At 47.1% G+C, this 21941-nt stretch overlaps 1 protein-coding gene across 5 annotated transcripts in view; it reads left to right on the top strand.

The window, feature by feature from the left end:
• Ahnak (AHNAK nucleoprotein) overlaps positions 1-21941 on the top strand; it is a 94085-nt gene that overhangs the window by 12227 nt on the left and 59917 nt on the right. For 4 of the 5 annotated variants that reach the window (XM_020153973.2, XM_074047181.1, XM_074047194.1 and 1 more), the window contains exon 5: positions 55-17810. The exons of the other annotated variant lie outside the window; for it this stretch is intronic. In XM_020153973.2, coding sequence (XP_020009562.2) covers positions 55-16983 — 16929 coding nt within the window. In that variant the 3' untranslated portion in view covers positions 16984-17810. Of the gene's footprint in view, positions 1-54; positions 17811-21941 lie in introns of those variants that run through there. 5 annotated transcript variants of the gene reach the window in all.

The following is a 21941-nucleotide window of genomic DNA, read 5'->3' as shown; positions in this document are numbered from 1 at the left end:
CTGCCAGCTAAGGCAGACTGTGCTGCAACCTTTGCCGGGCGTGTCTTTCTGCAGAGCGGGGGTGATGAGGCGTACCAACGCATCTACACCACAAAGATCAAGCCTCGGCTGAGGTCAGAGGATGGAGTAGAAGGGGACCTTGGGGAGACACAGAGCCGTACCATCACAGTGACCAGAAGGGTCACAGCCTACACTGTGGATGTGACCAGCCGGGAAGGAGCCAAGGACAGTGACATCAGCAGCCCTGAATTCATGATCAAGGTTCCAAGGCATGAAGTGACTGAAATCTCCACCATGGATGTGGAGACCCAACCTGGGAAGACAGTGATCAGACTGCCCTCGGCATCTGGGGCAGCCTCTCCAACGACAGGCTCTACAGGAGCTATCTCTGCTTCAGGACCAGAGCTTCAGGGTGCTGGCCACTCGAAACTCCAGGTCACTATGCCTGGGATAAAGGTGGGAAGCCCGGGTGTTAATGTCAGTGCAAAGGGCTTAGACTTGGGTGACAAAGGAGGGGTCCAAGTTCCAGGAGTAGACATTTCATCTTCTCCTGGGGGTGGGGCAGTAGAGGTGCAGGGCCCATCCCTCCAGAGTTGTGATATTGGGAAAATTAAAATTCCTACCATGAAAATGCCGAAATTTGGTGTCTCGACAGGGCCTGAGGGTCAGGCACCACTGGCAGGGCTGAGTGTTTCTGTACCTGAATTCTCTGTGGGCCAAAAAGGCAGCAAACCAGACTTGACCATCAGTGGGAATATCCAGGCCCCTCATCTGGAGGTCAGTGCCTCCTCTGCCAATGTTGAGGGGCTTGAAGGGAAACTGAAAGGCCCTCAAATCACTGGGCCATCACTTGAGGGTGACTTAGGCCTGAAAGGTGCCAAGCCACAGGGGGGCATAGGAATGGATGCCTCTGCTCCCCAAATCGAGGGCAGGATCACTGGCCCCAGTGTGCAAGTTCAAGCCCCTGATGTTGATATTCAAGGGCCTGCAGGCAAGCTGAATTTGCCTGAGATGAAAGTTCCTAAGTTCTCTGCATCAGGTTCAAAGGGAGAAGGAGCTGGCATTGATGTGACACTGCCCAAAGGTGAAGTGACTCTTCCTGGGGTCTCTGGAAATGTCAGCCTGCCTGAGATTACTACTGGTGGGCTGGAAGGGAAGATGACAGGTGCTAAAGTCAAGACTCCTCAAATGATCATTCAGAAACCTAAAATCTCCATGAAGGATGTAGATCTGAGCCTTGGGTTCCCTAAACTGAAAGGAGATATTAAGGTATCTTCTCCTGAGGTGAAAGGTGATATTAAAGGCCCACAAGTGGCAATTAAAGGCTCAAAAGTGGACACAGAGACACCAAACCTAGAGGGGACCTTGACAGGCCCCAAGCTCAGTGGTCCTTCTGGGAAAACAGGAGCATGTAGGATCTCTATGGCAGACGTAGATTTAAATGTGGCTGTGCCTAAAATGAAAGGGGGTGTAGATGTTACACTCCCAAACATAGAAGGGAAAGTCAAAGTCCCTGAAGTTGATGTCAAGGGCCCCAAAGTGAATGTCAGTGCCCCAGATGTGGAAATTCATGGTCCAGAATGGAACCTGAAAATGCCCAAGATGAAGGTACCCAAGTTCAGCACTCCAGGAGTCAAAGGGGAAGGCCCAGATGTAGATGTGACCCTACCTAAAGAAGATATCAATATTTCAGGGCCAAAGATTAACGTAGAAGCTCCAAATGTCGAAGTGGAGGGGCTGGGGGGAAAACTTAAAGGCCCTGATATTCAGCTGCCTCAAGTGAGTGTCAAGACACCAAAAACCTCCATACCTGATGCAGATTTGCATGTTAAAGGTGCAAAAGTGAAGGGAGAGTATGATGTAACAGTGCCAAAACTTGAGGGAGAACTGAAAGGCCCTAAAGTGGACATTGGTGCCCCAGATGTGGATGTTCATGGCCCAGACTGGCACCTAAAGATGCCCAAGATGAAAATGCCCAAATTCAGTGTGCCCGGGTTCAAAGCAGAGGGCCCAGAAGTGGATGTGAACTTGCCCAAGGTGGATGCGGAAATTTCTGGGCCCAAGGTAGAGGTTAGTGCTCCAGATGTCAACATTGAGGGGCCAGAAGGGAAATTGAAAGGGCCTAAGTTTAAAATGCCTGAAATGAATATGAAAGCTCCAAAGATCTCCATGCCAGATGTGGACTTACATTTAAAAGGCCCCAGTGTAAAGGGAGAATATGATGTTACAGTGCCAAGAGTTGAAGGTGAGATTAAAGTTCCTGACATTGAACTTAAAAGTGCCAGAGTTGACATTGATGTTCCAGATGTGGACGTTCATGGCCCAGAATGGAACCTAAAGATGCCCAAAATGAAAATGCCCAAGTTCAGCATGCCAGGATTCAAGGCAGAGGGACCTGAAGTGGAGGTGAACCTCCCTAAAGCCGACATTGACATCTCTGGCCCCAAGGTGGATGTTGAAGTTCCAGATGTGAATATTGAAGGACCTGAAGGAAAATTGAAGGGTTCCAAATTTAAGATGCCAGAGATGAATATCAAGGCCCCAAAGATCTCCATGCCTGATGTGGATTTGCATATGAAAGGTCCCAAGGCAAAGGGAGAATATGATGTCACAGTGCCAAAGCTGGAAGGGGACCTGAAAGGCCCAAAAATAGATGTCAGTGCTCCCGATGTTGACATTCATGGTCCCGATTGGAACTTGAAAATGCCAAAGATTAAAATGCCCAAATTCAGCATGCCTAGTCTCAAAGGAGAGGGCCCAGAAATGGATGTGAACTTGCCCAAGGCTGATGTGGACATTTCTGCACCAAAGCTAGATATTAGTGCTCCAGATCTGAACCTTGAAGGACCAGAAGGGAAGTTGAAAGGCCCCAAGTTTAAGATGCCTGAGATGCACTTCAGGGCTCCAAAAATGTCTCTGCCAGATGTTGATCTGGATCTTAAAGAACCAAAAATGAAAGGAAATCTAGATATGTCTGCACCAAAAATAGAGGGTGAGATGAAAGTTCCAGATGTGGATATCAAAGGTCCTAAGGTAGATATTAAAGCACCAGATATAGAAGGTCAAGGTTCAGACTGGAGCCTGAAAATGCCCAAGATGAAAATGCCCAAGTTCAGTATGCCCAGCCTCAAAGGTGAGAGCCCAGATGTGGATTTGAACCTTCCCAAAATTGACATTGATGTGTCAAGACCCAAAGTTGACATTGAAGCCCCAGATGTAAGCCTTGAGGGCCAAGAAGGAAAGCTGAAGGGCCCCAAGTTTAAGATGCCTGAGATGCACTTCAAGACCCCCAAGGTCTCCATGCCTGATGTGGACTTACACTTGAAAGGCCCCAGAGTCAAGGGGGATATGGACGTGACTGTGCCCAAGGTTGAAGGTGAAATGAAAGTGCCAGATGTGGACATCAAAGGACCCAAAATTGACATTAATGCCCCAGATGTGGACGTTCATGGCCCAGACTGGCACCTGAAGATGCCCAAGATGAAAATGCCCAAGTTCAGCATGCCTGGCTTCAAAGCAGAGGGCCCAGATGTGGATGTGAACCTGCCCAAGGCCAGTGTTGACGTGTCAGTGCCCAAGGTGGACATTGAAGCCCCTGATGTGAGCCTTGAAGGTCCAGATGCTAAGCTGAAGGGTCCCAAGTTTAAGATGCCTGAGATGCATTTCAAGGCTCCCAAGATCTCTATGCCTGATGTGGACTTGAATCTTAAGGGGCCAAAAGTAAAGGGAGATGTGGATGTGTCTTTGCCTGCAGTAGAAGGTGAAATGAAAGTGCCAGATGTGGACATCAAAGGTCCTAAAGTGGGCATTGATGCCCCTGATGTGGACATTCATGGCCCAGACTGGCATCTGAAGATGCCCAAGATAAAAATGCCCAAGTTCAGCATGCCTGGCTTCAAAGCTGAGGGGCCCGAAGTGGATGTGAACCTGCCCAAGGCTGACATTGATATCTCAGGACCCAAGGTGGACATTGACGTTCCCGATGTGAATATTGAAGGTCCAGATGCTAAGCTGAAGGGCCCCAAGTTCAAGATGCCTGAGATGAACATCAAAGCCCCCAAGGTCTCCATGCCTGATGTTGACTTTAACCTGAAAGGTCCCAAAGTGAAGGGCGATGTGGATGTTTCTCTTCCAAAGGTGGAAGCTGACCTCAAGGCCCCTGAAGTTGACATAAAGGGACCCAAAGTGGACATTGATGCTCCTGATGTGGATGTACATGGCCCAGACTGGCACCTGAAGATGCCCAAGGTGAAAATGCCCAAGTTCAGCATGCCAGGATTCAAAGGAGAGGGTCCAGAAGTGGATGTGAATCTGCCCAAGGCTGACATTGATATCTCAGGACCCAAGGTGGACATTGATGTTCCAGATATGAATATTGAAGGTCCAGATGCTAAGCTGAAGGGCCCCAAGTTCAAGATGCCAGAAATGAATATAAAGCCTCAGAAGATACCAATGCCAGATGTTAGTTTGCATTTGAAAGGTCCTAAAGTGAAAGGAGATTATGATGTTACAGTTCCAAACGTAGAAGGAGATATAAAAGCTCCTTCTGTTGACATCAAAGGACCTAAAGTGGACATTAATGCCCCAGATGTGGAAGTCCAAGGCCCTGACTGGCACCTGAAGATGCCCAAGATGAAAATGCCGAAGTTCAGCATGCCTGGCTTCAAAGGAGAGGGGCCAGAAGTGGATGTGAACCTTCCCAAGTCCAGCATTGATGTCTCAGGACCCAAAGTGGACATCGATGGTCCTGATGTGAACATTGAAGCTCCAGAGGGGAAACTGAAGGGCCCCAAGTTCAAGATGCCAAGCATGAATATTCAGACACATAAAATCTCTATGCCTGATGTTGGGCTTAATCTAAAAGCTCCTAAATTGAAAACTGATGTAGATGTTTCCCTTCCCAAAGTGGAGGGAAACTTGAAGGGTCCCAAAGTTGATGTGAAAGCTCCTAAGATGAATGTGGATGTTGGTGATGTTGATCTGGAATGTCCAGAAGGAAAGTTGAAGGGCCCCAAGTTTAAGATGCCTGAGATGCACTTCAAGACCCCCAAGGTTTCCATGCCTGATGTGGACTTACACTTGAAAAGCCCCAGAGTCAAGGGGGATATGGACATGACTGTGCCCAAGGTAGAAGGTGAAATGAAAGTGCCAGATGTGGACATCAAAGGACCCAAGGTTGACATCAGTGCTCCAGATGTGGATGTACAAGGTCCAGACTGGCACTTGAAGATGCCCAAGATGAAAATGCCCAAGTTTAGCATGCCTGGCTTCAGAGCAGAGGGCCCTGAAGTTGATGTGACCCTGCCTAAGGCTGACATTGATGTCTCAGGGCCCAAAGTGGACATTGATGCTCCTGATTTGGATATTGAGGGGCCAGAAGGAAAATTGAAAGGCCCCAAATTTAAGATGCCCAAATTGAATATCAAAGGTCCCAAGATATCCATGCCAGATGTGGACTTGAATTTGAAGGGACCCAAACTGAAAGGAGAGATAGATGCTTCTATGCCAGAAATGGAAGGTGATCTCAGAGGCCCGGAAGTTGATATTAAAGGCCCCAGTGTGGATATGGAGGTACCTGATGTTGATCTGGAATGTCCTGATGCAAAGCTGAAGGGCCCCAAGTTTAAGATGCCTGAGATGCACTTCAGGGCCCCCAAGGTCTCCATGCCTGATGTGGACTTACACTTGAAAGGCCCCAGAGTCAAGGGGGATATGGACGTGACTGTGCCCAAGGTAGAAGGTGAAATGAAAGTGTCAGATGTGGACATCAAAGGACCCAAAGTTGACATTAATGCCCCAGATGTGGACGTTCATGGCCCAGACTGGCACTTGAAGATGCCCAAGATGAAAATGCCCAAGTTCAGCATGCCTGGCTTCAAAGCAGAGGGCCCAGATGTGGATGTGAATCTGCCTAAGGCTGATATTGACGTGTCAGGACCCAAAGTGGACATCGAAGCCCCTGATGTGAGCCTTGAATGTCCAGAAGGGAAGCTGAAAGGCCCCAAGTTTAAGATGCCTGAGATGCATTTCAAGACCCCCAAGATCTCCATGCCTGATGTGGACTTACACTTGAAGGGCCCTAAAGTCAAAGGTGATGTGGACGTGTCTGTGCCAAAATTGGAAGGAGATTTGAAAGGCCCCAGTGTGGATGTGGAGGTGCCTGATGTTGATCTGGAATGTCCTGATGCAAAGCTGAAGGGCCCCAAGTTTAAGATGCCTGACATGCACTTCAAGGCCCCCAAGGTCTCCATGCCTGATGTGGATTTCAACTTAAAGGGGCCTAAAATCAAAGGAGACATTGATGCTTCTGCCCCAAAGCTTGAGGGAGAAATAAAAGGTCCTGAATTGGATGTCAAGGGCCCCAAATTGGATGCTGACATGCCAGAAGTATCTGTAGAAGGCCCTGATGGCAAATGGAAAAGTCCTAAGTTCAAGATGCCGGACATGCACTTTAAAGCTCCAAAAATCTCCATGCCAGACATTGACTTACACTTGAGGAGTCCCAAGACAAAAGGAGAGGTGGATTTACATGTTCCCAAATTGGAAGGAGACCTCAAAGGGCCACATGTGGACATCAGTGGGCCAGATATTGACATTGAAGGACCAGAGGGCAAATTGAAAGGCCCTAAGTTCAAGATGCCTGATGTGCATTTCAAAGCCCCTAATATTTCTATGACAGATGTTGACCTAAATCTGAAAGGGCCCAAAATCAAGGGAGATGCAGATGTGTCTATGCCTGAGATAGAAGGTAAAATTAAAGTACCAGATGTGAACATCAAGGGACCCAAAGTAGATGTAGGTGCTCCTGAAGTGCATGGCCCAGACTGGCACCTGAAGATGCCCAAGATGAAAATGCCAAAGTTCAGCATGCCTGGCTTCAAAGCTGAAGGCCCTGAAGTGGATGTGAACCTGCCCAAGGCTGACATTGATGTCTCAGGACCCAATGTGGACATTGAAGGCCCTGATGTTAATATTGAAGGACCAGAAGGGAAGTTGAAAGGTCCTAAGTTCAAGATGCCTGAGATGAACATCAAAGCCCCCAAGATCTCCATGCCTGATGTTGATTTGCATCTGAAGGGGCCCAGGGTCAAGGGCGATGTGGATGTGTCTCTGCCCAAAGTGGAAGGTGAGATTAAAGTTCCTGAAGTGGATATTAAAGGCCCCAAAGTGGACATTGATGCTCCTAATGTAGATGTTCATGGTCCAGACTGGCACTTGAAGATGCCCAAGGTGAAAATGCCCAAGTTCAGCATGCCTGGCTTCAAAGGAGAGGGCCCAGATGTGGATGTGAACCTGCCCAAGGCTGACATTGATATCTCAGGACCCAAGGTGGACATAGACACTCCTGACATTGACATTCATGGCCCAGAAGGGAAACTGAAGGGCCCCAAGTTTAAAGTGCCTGACCTGCATCTCAAGGCACCCAAGATCTCCATGCCTGAGGTTGATCTGAATCTGAAAGGTCCAAAGGTCAAGGGTGATGTGGATGTTTCTTTGCCAAAATTGGAAGGAGACCTCAAAGGCCCTGAAGTTGACATCAAAGGTCCTAAAGTGGACATTGGTGCCCCAGATGTGGATGTTCATGGTCCAGACTGGCACCTGAAGATGCCCAAGGTGAAAATGCCCAAGTTCAGCATGCCTGGCTTCAAAGCAGAGGGTCCAGAAGTAGATGTGAACTTGCCCAAGGCTGACATTGATGTCTCAGGACCAAAGGTGGACCTTGATGTTCCAGATGTGAATATTGAAGGTCCAGATGCTAAGCTGAAGGGCCCCAAGTTCAAGATGCCTGAGATGAACATCAAAGCCCCCAAGATCTCCATGCCTGATGTTGATTTGCATCTGAAGGGGCCCAAGGTCAAGGGCGATGTGGATGTTTCTCTGCCCAAGGTGGAAGGTGACCTCAAGGGCCCTGAAGTTGACATAAAGGGACCCAAAATGGACATAGATGTCCCTGATGTGGACGTTCATGGCCCAGACTGGCACCTGAAGATGCCCAAGGTGAAAATGCCCAAGTTCAGCATGCCTGGCTTCAAAACAGAGGGGCCTGAAGTGGATGTGAACCTGCCCAAGGCTGACATTGATGTCTCAGGACCTAAGGTGGACATTGAAGGCCCTGATGTTAACCTTGAAGGGCCAGAAGGGAAGCTGAAGGGCCCCAAGTTCAAGATGCCTGAGATGAACATCAAGACTCCCAAGATCTCAATGCCTGACATTGATCTTAACCTGAAAGGCCCAAAAGTGAAAGGTGATATGGATGTGTCTCTGCCAAAAATGGAAGGTGAGATTAAAGTTCCTGAAGTGGATATTAAAGGCCCCAAAGTGGACATTGATGCCCCTGATGTGGATGTGCATGGCCCAGACTGGCACCTGAAGATGCCCAAGATAAAAATGCCCAAGTTCAGCATGCCTGGCTTCAAAGGAGAGGGCCCAGAAGTAGATGTGAACTTGCCCAAGGCCGACATTGATGTCTCAGGACCAAAGGTGGACATTGACGTTCCCGATGTGAATATTGAAGGTCCAGACGCTAAGCTGAAGGGCCCCAAGTTCAAGATGCCTGAGATGAACATCAAAGCCCCCAAAATATCGATGCCAGATTTGGACCTTAATCTTAAAGGCCCTAAAATGAAAGGAGACATGGATGTTTCACTTCCAAATGTAGAAAGTGATTTGAAAGGGCCTACTCTTGACATAAAGGGCCCAAAGGTAGAACTAGATGCTCCTGGTATTGACATTCATGGACCAGAGGGTAAATTAAAAGCTCCAAAACTGAAGATGCCTGACATGCATGTAAACATGCCCAAGATCTCCATGCCAGAAATTGACTTGAATATGAAGGGGCCAAAGCTGAAGGGAGATGTTGATATCTCTGGACCCAAGCTGGAGGGTGACATTAATGCTCCCAAGTTGGATGTGAAGGGCCCAGAAGTGGACATTTCTGGTCCTAAAGTCAATATTGAAGGCAAATCAAAGAAATCTCGTTTCAAGCTTCCCAAATTTAATTTTTCAGGTTCCAAAGTTCAGACACCTGATGTGGATGTCAAAGTTAAAAAGCCAGATGTTGATGTAACAGGTCCAAAAGTTGATATTAATGCTCCTGAAGTTGAGGTCCAAGGAAAAGTGAAAGGATCCAAGTTTAAAATGCCTTTCCTGAGTATTTCCTCTCCCAAAGTTTCTATGCCTGATGTGGAGCTAAATTTGAAAGGTCCAAAAGTCAAAGGAGACTTAGATGTTGCAGGTCCTAATTTAGAAGGGGACTTTAAAAGTCCCAAAGTAGATATTAAAGCACCAGAAGTCCATCTGAATGCACCTGATATGGACGTTCATGGTCCAGACTGGAACCTGAAGATGCCCAAGATGAAAATGCCCAAGTTCAGTGTGCCTGGCTTAAAAACAGAAGGGCCTGATGTGGCTGTGGATTTACCAAAAGGAGACATCAACATAGAAGCTCCCCATATGAATATTGAGGGCCCAGAAGTCAATGTGGAAGGTCTAGAAGGAGGCTTAAAAGGTCCCAAATTCAAGATTCCTGACATGAACATCAAAGCTCCTAAGATCTCCATGCCAGATATTGACTTAAATCTGAAGGGTCCCAAAATGAAGGGTGATGTAGATGTTTCTCTTCCCAAGTTTGAAGGGGATCTGAAAGGGCCAGATGTTGATATCAAAGGCCCTAAAGTGGACATTAATGCTCCAGATGTGGACGTTCATGGTCCAGACTGGCACCTGAAGATGCCCAAGGTGAAAATGCCCAACTTCAGCATGCCTGGATTCAAAGGAGAGGGCCCTGAAGTGGATGTTACTCTGCCCAAAGCTGACATTGATATTTCTGGCCCCAATGTAGATATTAATGCCCCAGAGGTCAATATTGAAGGTCCAGATGCTAAGCTGAAGGGTCCCAAGTTCAAGATGCCTGAAATGAACATCAAAGCCCCCAAGATCTCCATGCCTGACTTTGATCTAAATCTGAAGGGCCCCAAAATAAAGGGCGATTTGGATGTGTCTTTACCAAAAGTGGAAGGTGATCTAAAGGGCCCTGAAGTGGACATTAAGGGCCCGAAAGTTGATGTTGACACTCCTGATATTAACATTGAGGGCCCAGAGGGTAAATTGAAGGGGCCCAAATTTAAGATGCCAGAGATGCACCTAAAGGCTCCCAAGATCTCCATGCCTGATGTTGATTTGCATCTGAAGGGGCCCAAGGTCAAGGGCGATGTGGATGTTTCTCTGCCCAAGGTGGAAGGTGACCTCAAGGGCCCTGAAGTTGACATAAAGGGACCCAAAGTGGACATAGATGTCCCTGATGTGGACGTTCATGGCCCAGACTGGCACCTGAAGATGCCCAAGGTGAAAATGCCCAAGTTCAGCATGCCTGGCTTCAAAACAGAGGGGCCTGAAGTGGATGTGAACCTGCCCAAGGCTGACATTGATGTCTCAGGACCTAAGGTGGACATTGAAGGCCCTGATGTTAACCTTGAAGGGCCAGAAGGGAAGCTGAAGGGCCCCAAGTTCAAGATGCCTGAGATGAACATCAAGACTCCCAAGATCTCAATGCCTGACATTGATCTTAACCTGAAAGGCCCAAAAGTGAAAGGTGATATGGATGTGTCTCTGCCAAAAATGGAAGGTGAGATTAAAGTTCCTGAAGTGGATATTAAAGGCCCCAAAGTGGACATTGATGCCCCTGATGTGGATGTGCATGGCCCAGACTGGCACCTGAAGATGCCCAAGATAAAAATGCCCAAGTTCAGCATGCCTGGCTTCAAAGGAGAGGGCCCAGAAGTAGATGTGAACTTGCCCAAGGCCGACATTGATGTCTCAGGACCAAAGGTGGACATTGACGTTCCCGATGTGAATATTGAAGGTCCAGACGCTAAGCTGAAGGGCCCCAAGTTCAAGATGCCTGAGATGAACATCAAAGCCCCCAAGGTCTCCATGCCTGATGTTGACTTTAACCTGAAAGGTCCTAAAGTGAAGGGTGATGTAGATGTTTCTCTGCCTAAACTGGAAGGTGACCTAAAGGGCCCTGAAGTTGACATCAAAGGCCCTAAAGTGGACATTGATGCTCCTAATGTAGACGTTCATGGTCCAGACTGGCACTTGAAGATGCCCAAGGTGAAAATGCCCAAGTTCAGCATGCCAGGATTCAAAGGAGAGGGTCCAGAAGTGGATGTGAATCTTCCCAAGGCTGACATTGATGTCTCAGGACCCAAAGTGGACATAGACACTCCTGACATTGACATTCATGGCCCAGAAGGGAAACTGAAGGGCCCCAAGTTTAAAGTGCCTGACCTGCATCTCAAGGCACCCAAGATCTCCATGCCTGAGGTTGATCTGAATCTGAAGGGTCCAAAGGTCAAGGGTGATGTGGATGTTTCTTTGCCAAAATTGGAAGGAGACCTCAAAGGCCCTGAAGTTGACATCAAAGGTCCTAAAGTGGACATTGATGCCCCAGACGTGGACATTCATGGTCCAGACTGGCACCTGAAGATGCCCAAGGTGAAAATGCCCAAGTTCAGCATGCCTGGCTTCAAAGCAGAGGGTCCAGATGTGGATGTGAACCTGCCCAAGGCCAGTGTTGACGTGTCAGTGCCCAAGGTGGACATTGAAGCCCCTGATGTGAGCCTTGAAGGTCCAGATGCTAAGCTGAAGGGTCCCAAGTTTAAGATGCCTGAGATGCATTTCAAGGCTCCCAAGATCTCTATGCCTGATGTGGACTTGAATCTTAAGGGGCCAAAAGTAAAGGGAGATGTGGATGTGTCTTTGCCTGCAGTAGAAGGTGAAATGAAAGTGCCAGATGTGGACATCAAAGGTCCTAAAGTGGGCATTGATGCCCCTGATGTGGACATTCATGGCCCAGACTGGCATCTGAAGATGCCCAAGATAAAAATGCCCAAGTTCAGCATGCCTGGCTTCAAAGCTGAGGGGCCCGAAGTGGATGTGAACCTGCCCAAGGCTGACATTGATATCTCAGGACCCAAGGTGGACATTGACGTTCCCGATGTGAATATTGAAGGTCCAGATGCTAAGCTGAAGGGCCCCAAGTTCAAGATGCCTGAGATGAACATCAAAGCCCCCAAGATCTCCATGCCTGATGTTGACTTTAACCTGAAAGGTCCTAAAGTGAAGGGTGATGTGGATGTTTCCTTGCCTAATGTGGAAGGTGACCTAAAGGCTTGTGGTGTTGATATCAAGGGCCCCAAGGTGGACATTGACACTCCTGATGTCAATATTGAAGGTCCAGAAGGAAAAATAAAGGGCCCCAAATTTAAAATGCCAGAGATGCACATCAAAACCCCCAAGATTTCCATGCCTGACTTTGACTTAAATCTCAAAGGGCCAAAGGTAAAGGGAGATGTGGACCTTTCACTACCTAATGTGGAAGGTGGTCTGCAAGGACCAGACATGCACATTGAAGGTCCTGAAGGGAAAATCAAAGGTCCCAAATTTAAAATGCCTGATGTCCATTTAAAAACTCCTCAAATCTCCATGAGTGACATTGATTTGAACTTGAAAGGACCTAAGATAAAGGGAGATTTGGACATTTCCATTCCTAAACCAGAAGGGGATCTTAAAGGCCCCAAAGTGGATGTGAAAGGCCCTAAGCTGGACATAGACACTCCTGACATTGACATTCATGGCCCAGAAGGGAAGCTGAAGGGCCCCAAGTTTAAAGTGCCTGACCTGCATCTCAAGGCACCCAAGATCTCCATGCCTGAGGTTGATCTGAATCTGAAGGGCCCAAAGGTCAAGGGTGATGTAGATGTTTCTTTGCCAAAATTGGAAGGAGACCTCAAAGGCCCTGAAGTTGACATCAAAGGTCCTAAAGTGGACATTGGTGCCCCAGATGTGGATGTTCATGGTCCAGACTGGCACCTGAAGATGCCCAAGGTGAAAATGCCCAAGTTCAGCATGCCAGGATTCAAAGGAGAGGGTCCAGAAGTGGATGTGAATCTGCCCAAGGCTGATATTGATGTCTCAGGACCCAAAGTGGACATTGACGTTCCCGATGTGAATATTGAAGGTCCAGATGCTAAGCTGAAGGGCCCCAAGTTCAAGATGCCTGAGATGAACATCAAAGCCCCCAAGATCTCCATGCCTGATGTTGACTTTAACCTGAAAGGTCCTAAAGTGAAGGGTGATGTAGATGTTTCTTTGCCTAAACTGGAAGGTGAACTAAAGGGCCCTGAAGTTGACATCAAAGGCCCTAAAGTGGACATAAATGCCCCAGACGTGGACGTTCATGGTCCAGACTGGCACTTGAAGATGCCCAAGGTGAAAATGCCCAAGTTCAGCATGCCTGGCTTCAAAGGAGAGGGCCCAGATGTGGATGTGAACCTGCCCAAGGCTGACATTGATATCTCAGGACCCAAGGTGGACATAGACACTCCTGACATTGACATTCATGGCCCAGAAGGGAAACTGAAGGGCCCCAAGTTTAAAGTGCCTGACCTGCATCTCAAGGCACCCAAGATCTCCATGCCTGAGGTTGATCTGAATCTGAAGGGTCCAAAGGTCAAGGGTGATGTGGATGTTTCTTTGCCAAAATTGGAAGGAGACCTCAAAGGCCCTGAAGTTGACATCAAAGGTCCTAAAGTGGACATTGGTGCCCCAGATGTGGATGTTCATGGTCCAGACTGGCACCTGAAGATGCCCAAGGTGAAAATGCCCAAGTTCAGCATGCCTGGCTTCAAAGGAGAGGGCCCAGAAGTGGATGTGAACCTTCCCAAGGCTGATATTGACGTCTCTGGACCAAAGGTGGACCTTGATGTTCCAGATGTGAATATTGAAGGTCCAGATGCTAAGCTGAAGGGCCCCAAGTTCAAGATGCCTGAGATAAATATCAAGGCTCCTAAGATCTCCATGCCTGATGTTGACTTGGATTTAAAAGGACCTAAATTAAAAGGAGACTTTGATGTGTCTGTTCCTAAGATTGAAGGTAGTTTGAAAGGTCCAGAAGTAGACCTTAAAGGTCCAGGTCTGGATTTCAAAGGCCCTGATGCCAAACTCAGTGGCCCTGATTTGAAGATGCCATCACTAGATATAACTGCTCCTAAAGTAACTGCTCCTAATATTGATTTGCATGTCAAGACACCAAAAATTGGAGTTTCTGGTCCCAAGTTAGAAGGTGGTGAAGTTGATCTCAAAGGGCCCAAAGTTGATTTAGAAGCTCCAACCTTAGATGTACAAATGGAGAGCCCAGATATTAATATTGAGGGGCCAGATGTTAAAATTCCCAAGTTTAAGAAACCAAAGTTTGGATTTGGGGCAAAAAGCCCTAAAGCTGACATCAAGTCACCATCACTAGATGTGACTGTTCCTGAAGCAGATCTGAATGTTGAAGCTCCTGAAATAAGTGTTGGTGGCAAGGGCAAGAAAAGTAAGTTTAAAATGCCCAAAATTCACATGAGCGGTCCTAAAGTTAAAGCCAAGAAACAGGGATTTGACTTGAATGTTCCCGGGGGCGAGATTGATGCCAGTCTTAAGGCTCCTGATACAGACATCAATATTACAGGGCCGGATGCCACACTCAAAGCTGACGTGAAATCTCCCAAAACGAAGAAAACTATGTTTGGAAAAATGTACTTCCCAGATGTAGAGTTTGACATTAAGTCACCTAAGTTTAAGGCTGAAGCTTCCCTTCCTAGCCCCAAGATGGAGGGTGAAATCCAGGCACCTCATTTGGACATTCCTGCACCGGGGATTAATGTGGAAGGTTCTGACATCAAGGTGAAGGCTCCCAGGTTGAAGGTGCCAGGTGTGGATATCTCAGGGTCAAAAATAGAGGGCAACTTGAAAGGCCCCAGAGTGCAGGCAAATTTGGACACACCTGACATCAACATTGAAGGCCCAGATGCTAAAGTCAAAACACCATCTTTTGGCATTTCTGGCCCTCAAGTCTCCATACCCGATGTGAATGTTAACTTGAAAGGACCAAAGATAAAGGGTGATGTCCCCAGTGTAGGACTAGAAGGATCAGATATAGATCTGCACGGTCCAGAAGCCAAAATCAAGTTCCCCAAGTTTTCAATGCCCAAAATCAGTGTCCCTGGTGTGAAAATGGAGGGTGGGGGAGCTGAGGTCCATGCTCAGCTGCCCTCTCTTGAAGGAGGCTTTAGTACACCAGATGTTAATCTTGAAGGGCCTGATGTCTCTCTAAAGGGGCCAGGAATAGACTTGCCTTCAGTGAACCTCTCTATCCCAAAAGTCTCTGGGCCTGACCTTGATGTGAACTTGAAAGGACCAAGTTTGAAGGGAAACCTGGATGCGTCAGTTCCCAGCATGAAGATGCATGCCCCAGGGCTTGACGTCGGAGGTGTTGGTGGAAAGATACAAATAGGGGGAGATGGTGTGAAAGTGCCAGGGATTGATGCCACAACATTTAATGTTGGAGCACCAGATGTGACACTGAAGGGACCAAGCATACAGGGAGACCTTGCTATGTCTGGTGACATAAAGTGCCCTCAATTATCTGTAGGTGCTCCTGATCTAAGCTTGGAGGCATCTGAAGGTGGTATTAAACTTCCCCAAATGAAGCTCCCCAAGTTTGACATATCCACTCCAGGATCTGACTTGGATATTAACATCAAGGGGCCACAAATTGGTGGCGATCTAAAGGGGCCAGGTATGGGCATGAACCTGAAAGGGTCTCAGATCTCAGCATCAGGCATGGACTTTAACTTGGAAGGACCAAAAGTGAAAGGAAGCCTTGGGGCCACTGGTGAGATGAAGGGCCCCACGGTTGGAGATCTTCCAGGCATCAGCGTTCAAGGCCTAGACGGAAGCCTCCAAATGCCCAGAATTAAGTCCTCTGGATATGATGTGGACCTGCCAGGTATGAATGTGAAGCTCCCAACTGGGCAGATTTCTGGTCCAGAAATTAAAGGTGATCTGAAAGGTTCAGGACCGGGTTTCCATGGGGCTGTTCCTGATATCAGTGTAAAAGGGCCTTCCTTTAATATGGCATCTCCTGAGTCAGATTTTGGTGTGAACTTGAAGGGCCCAAAAATCAAAGGAAGTGTGGATGTTTCAGGGGGTGTCAGTGCCCCGGATATCAGCCTGGGTGAAGGGCATATGAGTGTTAAAGGCTCTGGAGTTGAGTGGAAGGGACCCCAAGTCTCCTCTGCTCTCAACTTGGAAGCATCTAGGTTTGCTGGGGGCCTTCATTTCTCAGGACCAAAGGTAGAAGGAGGTGTGAAAGGAGGTCAGATTGGACTCCAGGGTCCTGGGCTGAGTGCGTCTGGGCCTCATGGTCACTTGGAAAGTGGATCTGGAAAAGTAACATTCCCTAAGATGAAGATCCCCAAATTTACATTCTCTAGCCGTGAGCTGGTTGTCAGAGAAGTGGGGGTGGATGTCAACTTTCCTAAAGTGGAGGCCAATGTGCAGGCTGGTGCTGGAGAAGGAGAGTGGGAAGAATCAGAAGTAAAACTTAAAAAGTCCAAAATCAAAATGCCCAAGTTTAATTTTTCCAAACCTAAAGGGAAAGGTGGTGTCACTGGATCACCAGAAGCTTCTATTTCTGGGTCCAAAGGTGACCTGAAAAGCTCAAAGGCCAGCCTGGGCTCTTTGGAAGGAGAAGCAGAAGCTGAAACATCTTCACCTAAAGGCAAATTCTCCCTGTTTAAAAGTAAAAAGCCAAGGCACCGCTCCAATTCTTTCAGTGACGAGAGGGAGTTCTCTGCACCTTCCACCCCGACAGGGACTTTAGAGTATGAAGGTGGAGAATTGTCACTGGAAGGTGGTAAAGTCAAAGGGAAACATGGGAAGCTGAAATTTGGTACCTTTGGTGGATTGGGGTCAAAGAGCAAAGGTCATTATGAGGTAACTGGGAGCGATGATGAAGCAGGCAAATTACAGGGGAGTGGAGTATCCTTGGCCTCTAAGAAGTCCCGACTGTCCTCTTCCTCTAGCAATGACAGTGGGACTAAGGTTGGTATCCAGCTTCCTGAAGTAGAACTGGCAGTTTCCACAAAGAAAGAGTAGCGGGCCTTTGTATGTGTGTACATATATATATATATAAAACTACATCAGCCTTGGGTGTGTTTGTATATAAACTCCAAAGAGAAACACCCCTATGGCCTCAGCAATAATGCAAAGATCTTGCCTCTGCTGGTGGCAAGTGCTGAAAAATCAACTGCCTCCAGGCTACTGGAACTCTGCAAGTAGCTAAAGAGTTCCAAGTTCATCCAGTCCATTATACAAAGTCAACAGTATTTGCCTTAAGATTTCAGGTTTTTTTTTTTTTTTGCATTGAACGCTGAGAGCTCCTGTTTACTAAGCAAGCTTTTGTGTTTATTATCCTCATTTTTACTGAACATGGTTAGTGTTGGGGTAATGGAAACTCACTTTTTCATTGTAATGACTTATGGGGCTTTTGTTAGTAAAGAAGGGTTGGGTAAAAGGCAGAAGATGGGCCAGATCTTCATAGCTCCTCAGATTGGATCTATTCAAACAGCAACACCCAGACCTGGCAGAGGGAGATGGCAGCCAGAGTGTGGGTGTTTTTGAGCTCTTTGCATAGCTTTATCCCCAGGGGTGGTGGTCCCAGCCAGTTTGGTGCTCAGGGTAAGAGGGAAGTAGAATCTGTTTGCAAATTGTCCAATCCACCAGGTCAACACACGGGGCTTCCATTTTGTGTTTTGTAAGGGAACTGTTTTATTAATGATTGTCATGTTCCTGATAATAGTTCTGATTCTTTTAACAAATGTTATTATGATTAAGAAAATTTCTGGCACTTTAATGGCAAATTAATTGAGAATGTAAGAAAATTGATGTTGTACAAGGCAAATAAAGCTGTTTATTAACCCTGATGTCTTGTGTCTTTGCATTCCATGTTGAAGGGGGATGAAGCCAGGGGACACTGTATACCCAGCCCTGACTGTTCAGACTGGATCCACCTGTTGGTGTTGCTAGTTTCATTAGTGACTTTAAGGCATGACCTCTGAATACTTTGCTTCTTGATTCTCATGGTGAGACTGGCTGCACTGCTGCTGAGAAATCAAGAGTCTAGGGGCCTGAGCTGTAGCTCAGTGTAGAATGCTTGCCTAGCATGAATGAGAACCTGGGTTCCATTCCCAGCACCAAAAACAGGTCAGGGAGAGGGACACTTGGCCTGCTGGTGTGCCATCCCCCAGGACACACCCACTAAATCTGTGTCCTCAGATATGAATTCAAGTTTTAGAAATGGTTGTAAATGGGTACAGGGATGCAGATATGAATGGAAAAAGTCCTATTAGAGTGGCAGAAAGGGCCCTCCTGTGAGTCACGTCCTGCCTTCTACTCTTGACTTGGCAGCAAGTTTGCTTAGTGGCCTCAAGTTGCCTATACTGTCTGGGCCTCAGTCTCTTGTTCAAAATAAGGATGCTGAACTTTTATTAGATATCATTATGAGAATGTTCTGTATAGCTCATTTTAGGGTAACCATTATGAAAAATCTCTTCTGACCAAAGTCCTCTTTTGATTTTCTGCTCTGCAGACTACTCATGGGGTGTTGGCAGGAGGACCTTCTATGAACTGGCTCCTAGTGTTGCTCACTGTTGGCAGAGGCTGTTGTCCTGTATCAAAATAAGTGGACCAAGCTTGTCCCCTTTACCATTCCCCAGAGCTGCTGCCTTTCTGCTACTAGAGGTGGTTCTGTATCTGTCTGCTTTGCTCAGACCAGAGACAACAGCCCCTACCTCATCCCACTTGCTCAAATACTAGCTTGTCAGTGGGTTTCTGCATGGAACAGTGGGATCCCCTGCCCAGTGTGAGCTCCACCTTCCCAGATTTCAGACATTCATTCCCCAGCTTTATCCATTCCTATTTCAGCTAGCAGAGCCTGTGTTCCTGAGGGTGTTGGAAGTCAAGGTTGGCTCTGGGTTTTGGAAAGAGATAGATTGGGAGGTCCTGATCTCCTGCTGCTTTTCCTTGGATGACCAACCTACTGCTATTTTTGTGAATTGGACAGGGTGCTCAACCTCTTTGAGCCTCAGTTTCCTAATTCGTAAGAGGGGATAGTAGCCATAGGATACCTGTTGAGGTATTTGACCTATGTACAGGTTGAGTCCTTATTTGAAATGCTTGGAACCAGAAGGGTTTTGGATTTTGCATTTTTTTGGGGGGGATTTGGAGTACTTGTGTATATATATCTTGGGGACAGGACCCAAATCTAAACATGACATTCATTTGTATATCATTTATACCTTATACTTATACCCTGATGATAATTTTGTACCGTTAAAAAAAATTCAGTTATTTTTAATAGTGTGTATTAATTGTACAAAGAGGTTTCCTTATAATATGTCCATACATGTATAAAAATGCTTTGATCAAATTCACCCTCATTATTACTCTCTATTATTCATCTTGCTCTCAATTTTGTACAATATTTTAAATAATTTTGTGTATGAAGCAAAATTGGTATGTTTTTTGGTGTGGAATTTTCCACTTATTTGTTGGTATTATGTTGGCACACCAAAAGTTGTTCTGGAGCATTCTGAATATTTGGAGTAGGTATCCTCATTATGAGGCTGTGTATGTGTGCGTGCATGTGTGTGTACTATGTCTAAGTGTGCGGCATTCATGTCAGAGCCATACACTTTTTTTGTGGAGAGCCAAGCCTGGGTATGAATCCTAGCAAGGTGGATGCACCTTTCTTCTAAAGCAACCCCTAGGTACACTCAAAAGCGTGCACATGCCTGCTGTCACACATACCTGCACAGCTCCCTTCTGGCCTCACCAGTCAAGTGTGCTCCTTTCACTCATTCACAACTTAAAGCCCAATTCCTGCTCTTCCATTAACTCTGAAGCTGATGGTGTGTGTGTGTGTGTGTGTGTGTGTGTGTGTGTGTGTGTGTATTGCATGCTGCCTGAGATGCATGATCCTGGTGTCTGGAGGGTGGGATGAGTGGGTGACAGTGGGGATGCACTTGTATATGCAGTTGGGGAGGACGCCCATCAGGATTCTGGAACTATCCCCTGGGAAGAACTATTCCAGGTTGCCCAATAATAATTAAACATTTTTAACTTGAGAAAGGGCTGATATAGGCTAGTGGTGGATCCCAGTGTCCACTCATTCAATAAATGAGTGCCATTTGCATAGACACTGTCCAATCCCATTGATATTGGGATCCTCCACTGGTGACTTCTGTAGACCAGAAGATGTGATGGATGAGAAGATCCAGGACGCTTTGGACCCTCGGAACAAATACACCAGAGGAACACATCTACCAGGGATGATGAAGCTTCTGATGGATTCTGAGTTCTCCAGATGATATTTCATTGGTTGGGACAGCCAGGGATGATGGGTAGAATGGGGAAGGAACACAGAGACTGCCAATTCACACTCAAGAAACTTCTCAGCCACTCTCTTCTTACATCAGGCCCAGGCTGGAGGCAGTGGCCACAGAACCTTCAGTGACCATTATTACAGAAGAAGCTGCATGGAGGGAGGCACAAAGGGCTGGTGTGGCATGTAGAGGATTCAATCCTAGCTAGCCTCCCTTTGCCTGCTCCCCACCTTGCCACTCTTATTACCTTATCTCCCCTCGGTTCCCCCTTAGTGTCTTTCTGCATCATTGCTTTGCCTGCCTTCTCTGTCTCTGGTGGGGCTGGTCTAAATTACCTCTCAAGGTCCTGCAGCGCCTCAGACTTGAAAAGCCTTACCTTCTGAGGCCTCATTTCCTGCATTTGGGGGTGACAGCAGCACCAGAGATTGGGATGGAGTCAGGCTGGGCTCTTCAGAATCCTCCCTCACAGTTCCAGGAAGGATGGTAGCAAGGACCATGACCTTAAGATATTCCTCACTGTGACAGACAGTGTGACTGTGTATGGGCAGTGGAGTGGCTAAGGAGACTGTTAGAACATAGACTTATTTGAAATGCACTGTGAGCTTACAAATGGCAGTGACAGTTTTCATAAACTCACACTCATTTCTGTATCTGTTATTCAAGTTCTACTTGAAGATTAATTCAACCAAAGGAACTTTAATAAAGGAACTATTTATGGAGTGGTGAGCAGGGGCAAAGGAGCTAGGAAGGGATGGTGAGAATGTCAATGACAGGGGAAAACTTGTGCCACCTCTGGGCCTGAAGGGGTATGGGCAAGGAATGGTGCTCCTGGAGTCCAGAGTGAGTGGGAGGGAGAGGTGGGGCCACTAGCAAGGCTGAAGCCAGAAGGACCACAGCATCTGCTAGCACTGTCTGCTCTGTTAAGAGGGAGAAATACCCTGACCTCTCTGTTCCGCTGGGGGCTCCACTGGAAGGCCTGGGAGCCAGCCTACTGACCACAGCAGCCGCAAGACAGGGGAGCAGTGAGAAGGGGCCTGAAAGTGGAGGTGGCAGATAGAGAACACCCAGGACAATATTCTGGTCCTCATTTTTTTGTTTGGTAATCTTGAATTTTCATATGTTGAGGGTTTTGTTTTGTTTTTAAGTAGCCACATTTACAAGGGGGTGTATTTAAGGAATTACGACAAGCAATTCGGCAGTTAAAAAATATAGCAAACACCTATCCATCCCCAAAACTTTTGTTCTTAGTAGTCACCTTGGGAAGCTCAGCTCTTACTTTTGTGACAATTCTACTCGTTTTTTTTTTTTTTTTTTTTCCCTTTGGCAGGCTTGGGGTTTGAACTCAGAGCTTCACATTTGCAGAGCAGACACTCTCTACTGCTTGAGCCATGCCTCCAGTCCATTTTGCTCTGATTATTATTATTATTTTGCCATACTGGGGCTTGAACTCAAGGCCGACACCTTAAGCCACTCCACCAGTCCTTTTTTTGTGATAGGTTTTTCTTGAACTGTTCGCCTGGACTGCATCAAGCCCTGATCCTCCTGAACTCTGCCTCCTGAGTAGCTAGGTTACAGGCATGAGCCACTGGCGCCCAGCTGCTCTGATTATTTTTGGAGATGGGGGTTTCATGAACTATTTGCCCAGGTTGGCCTCGAACTGTAATCCTCCTG

The sequence above is a fragment of the Castor canadensis genome, chromosome 1, assembly GCF_047511655.1.
Source record: "Castor canadensis chromosome 1, mCasCan1.hap1v2, whole genome shotgun sequence".
Classification (NCBI taxonomy): domain Eukaryota; kingdom Metazoa; phylum Chordata; class Mammalia; order Rodentia; family Castoridae; genus Castor; species Castor canadensis.
The sequence above is the reverse complement of the archived record's forward strand: the minus strand, read 5'-3'. Positions and strand labels throughout refer to the sequence as shown.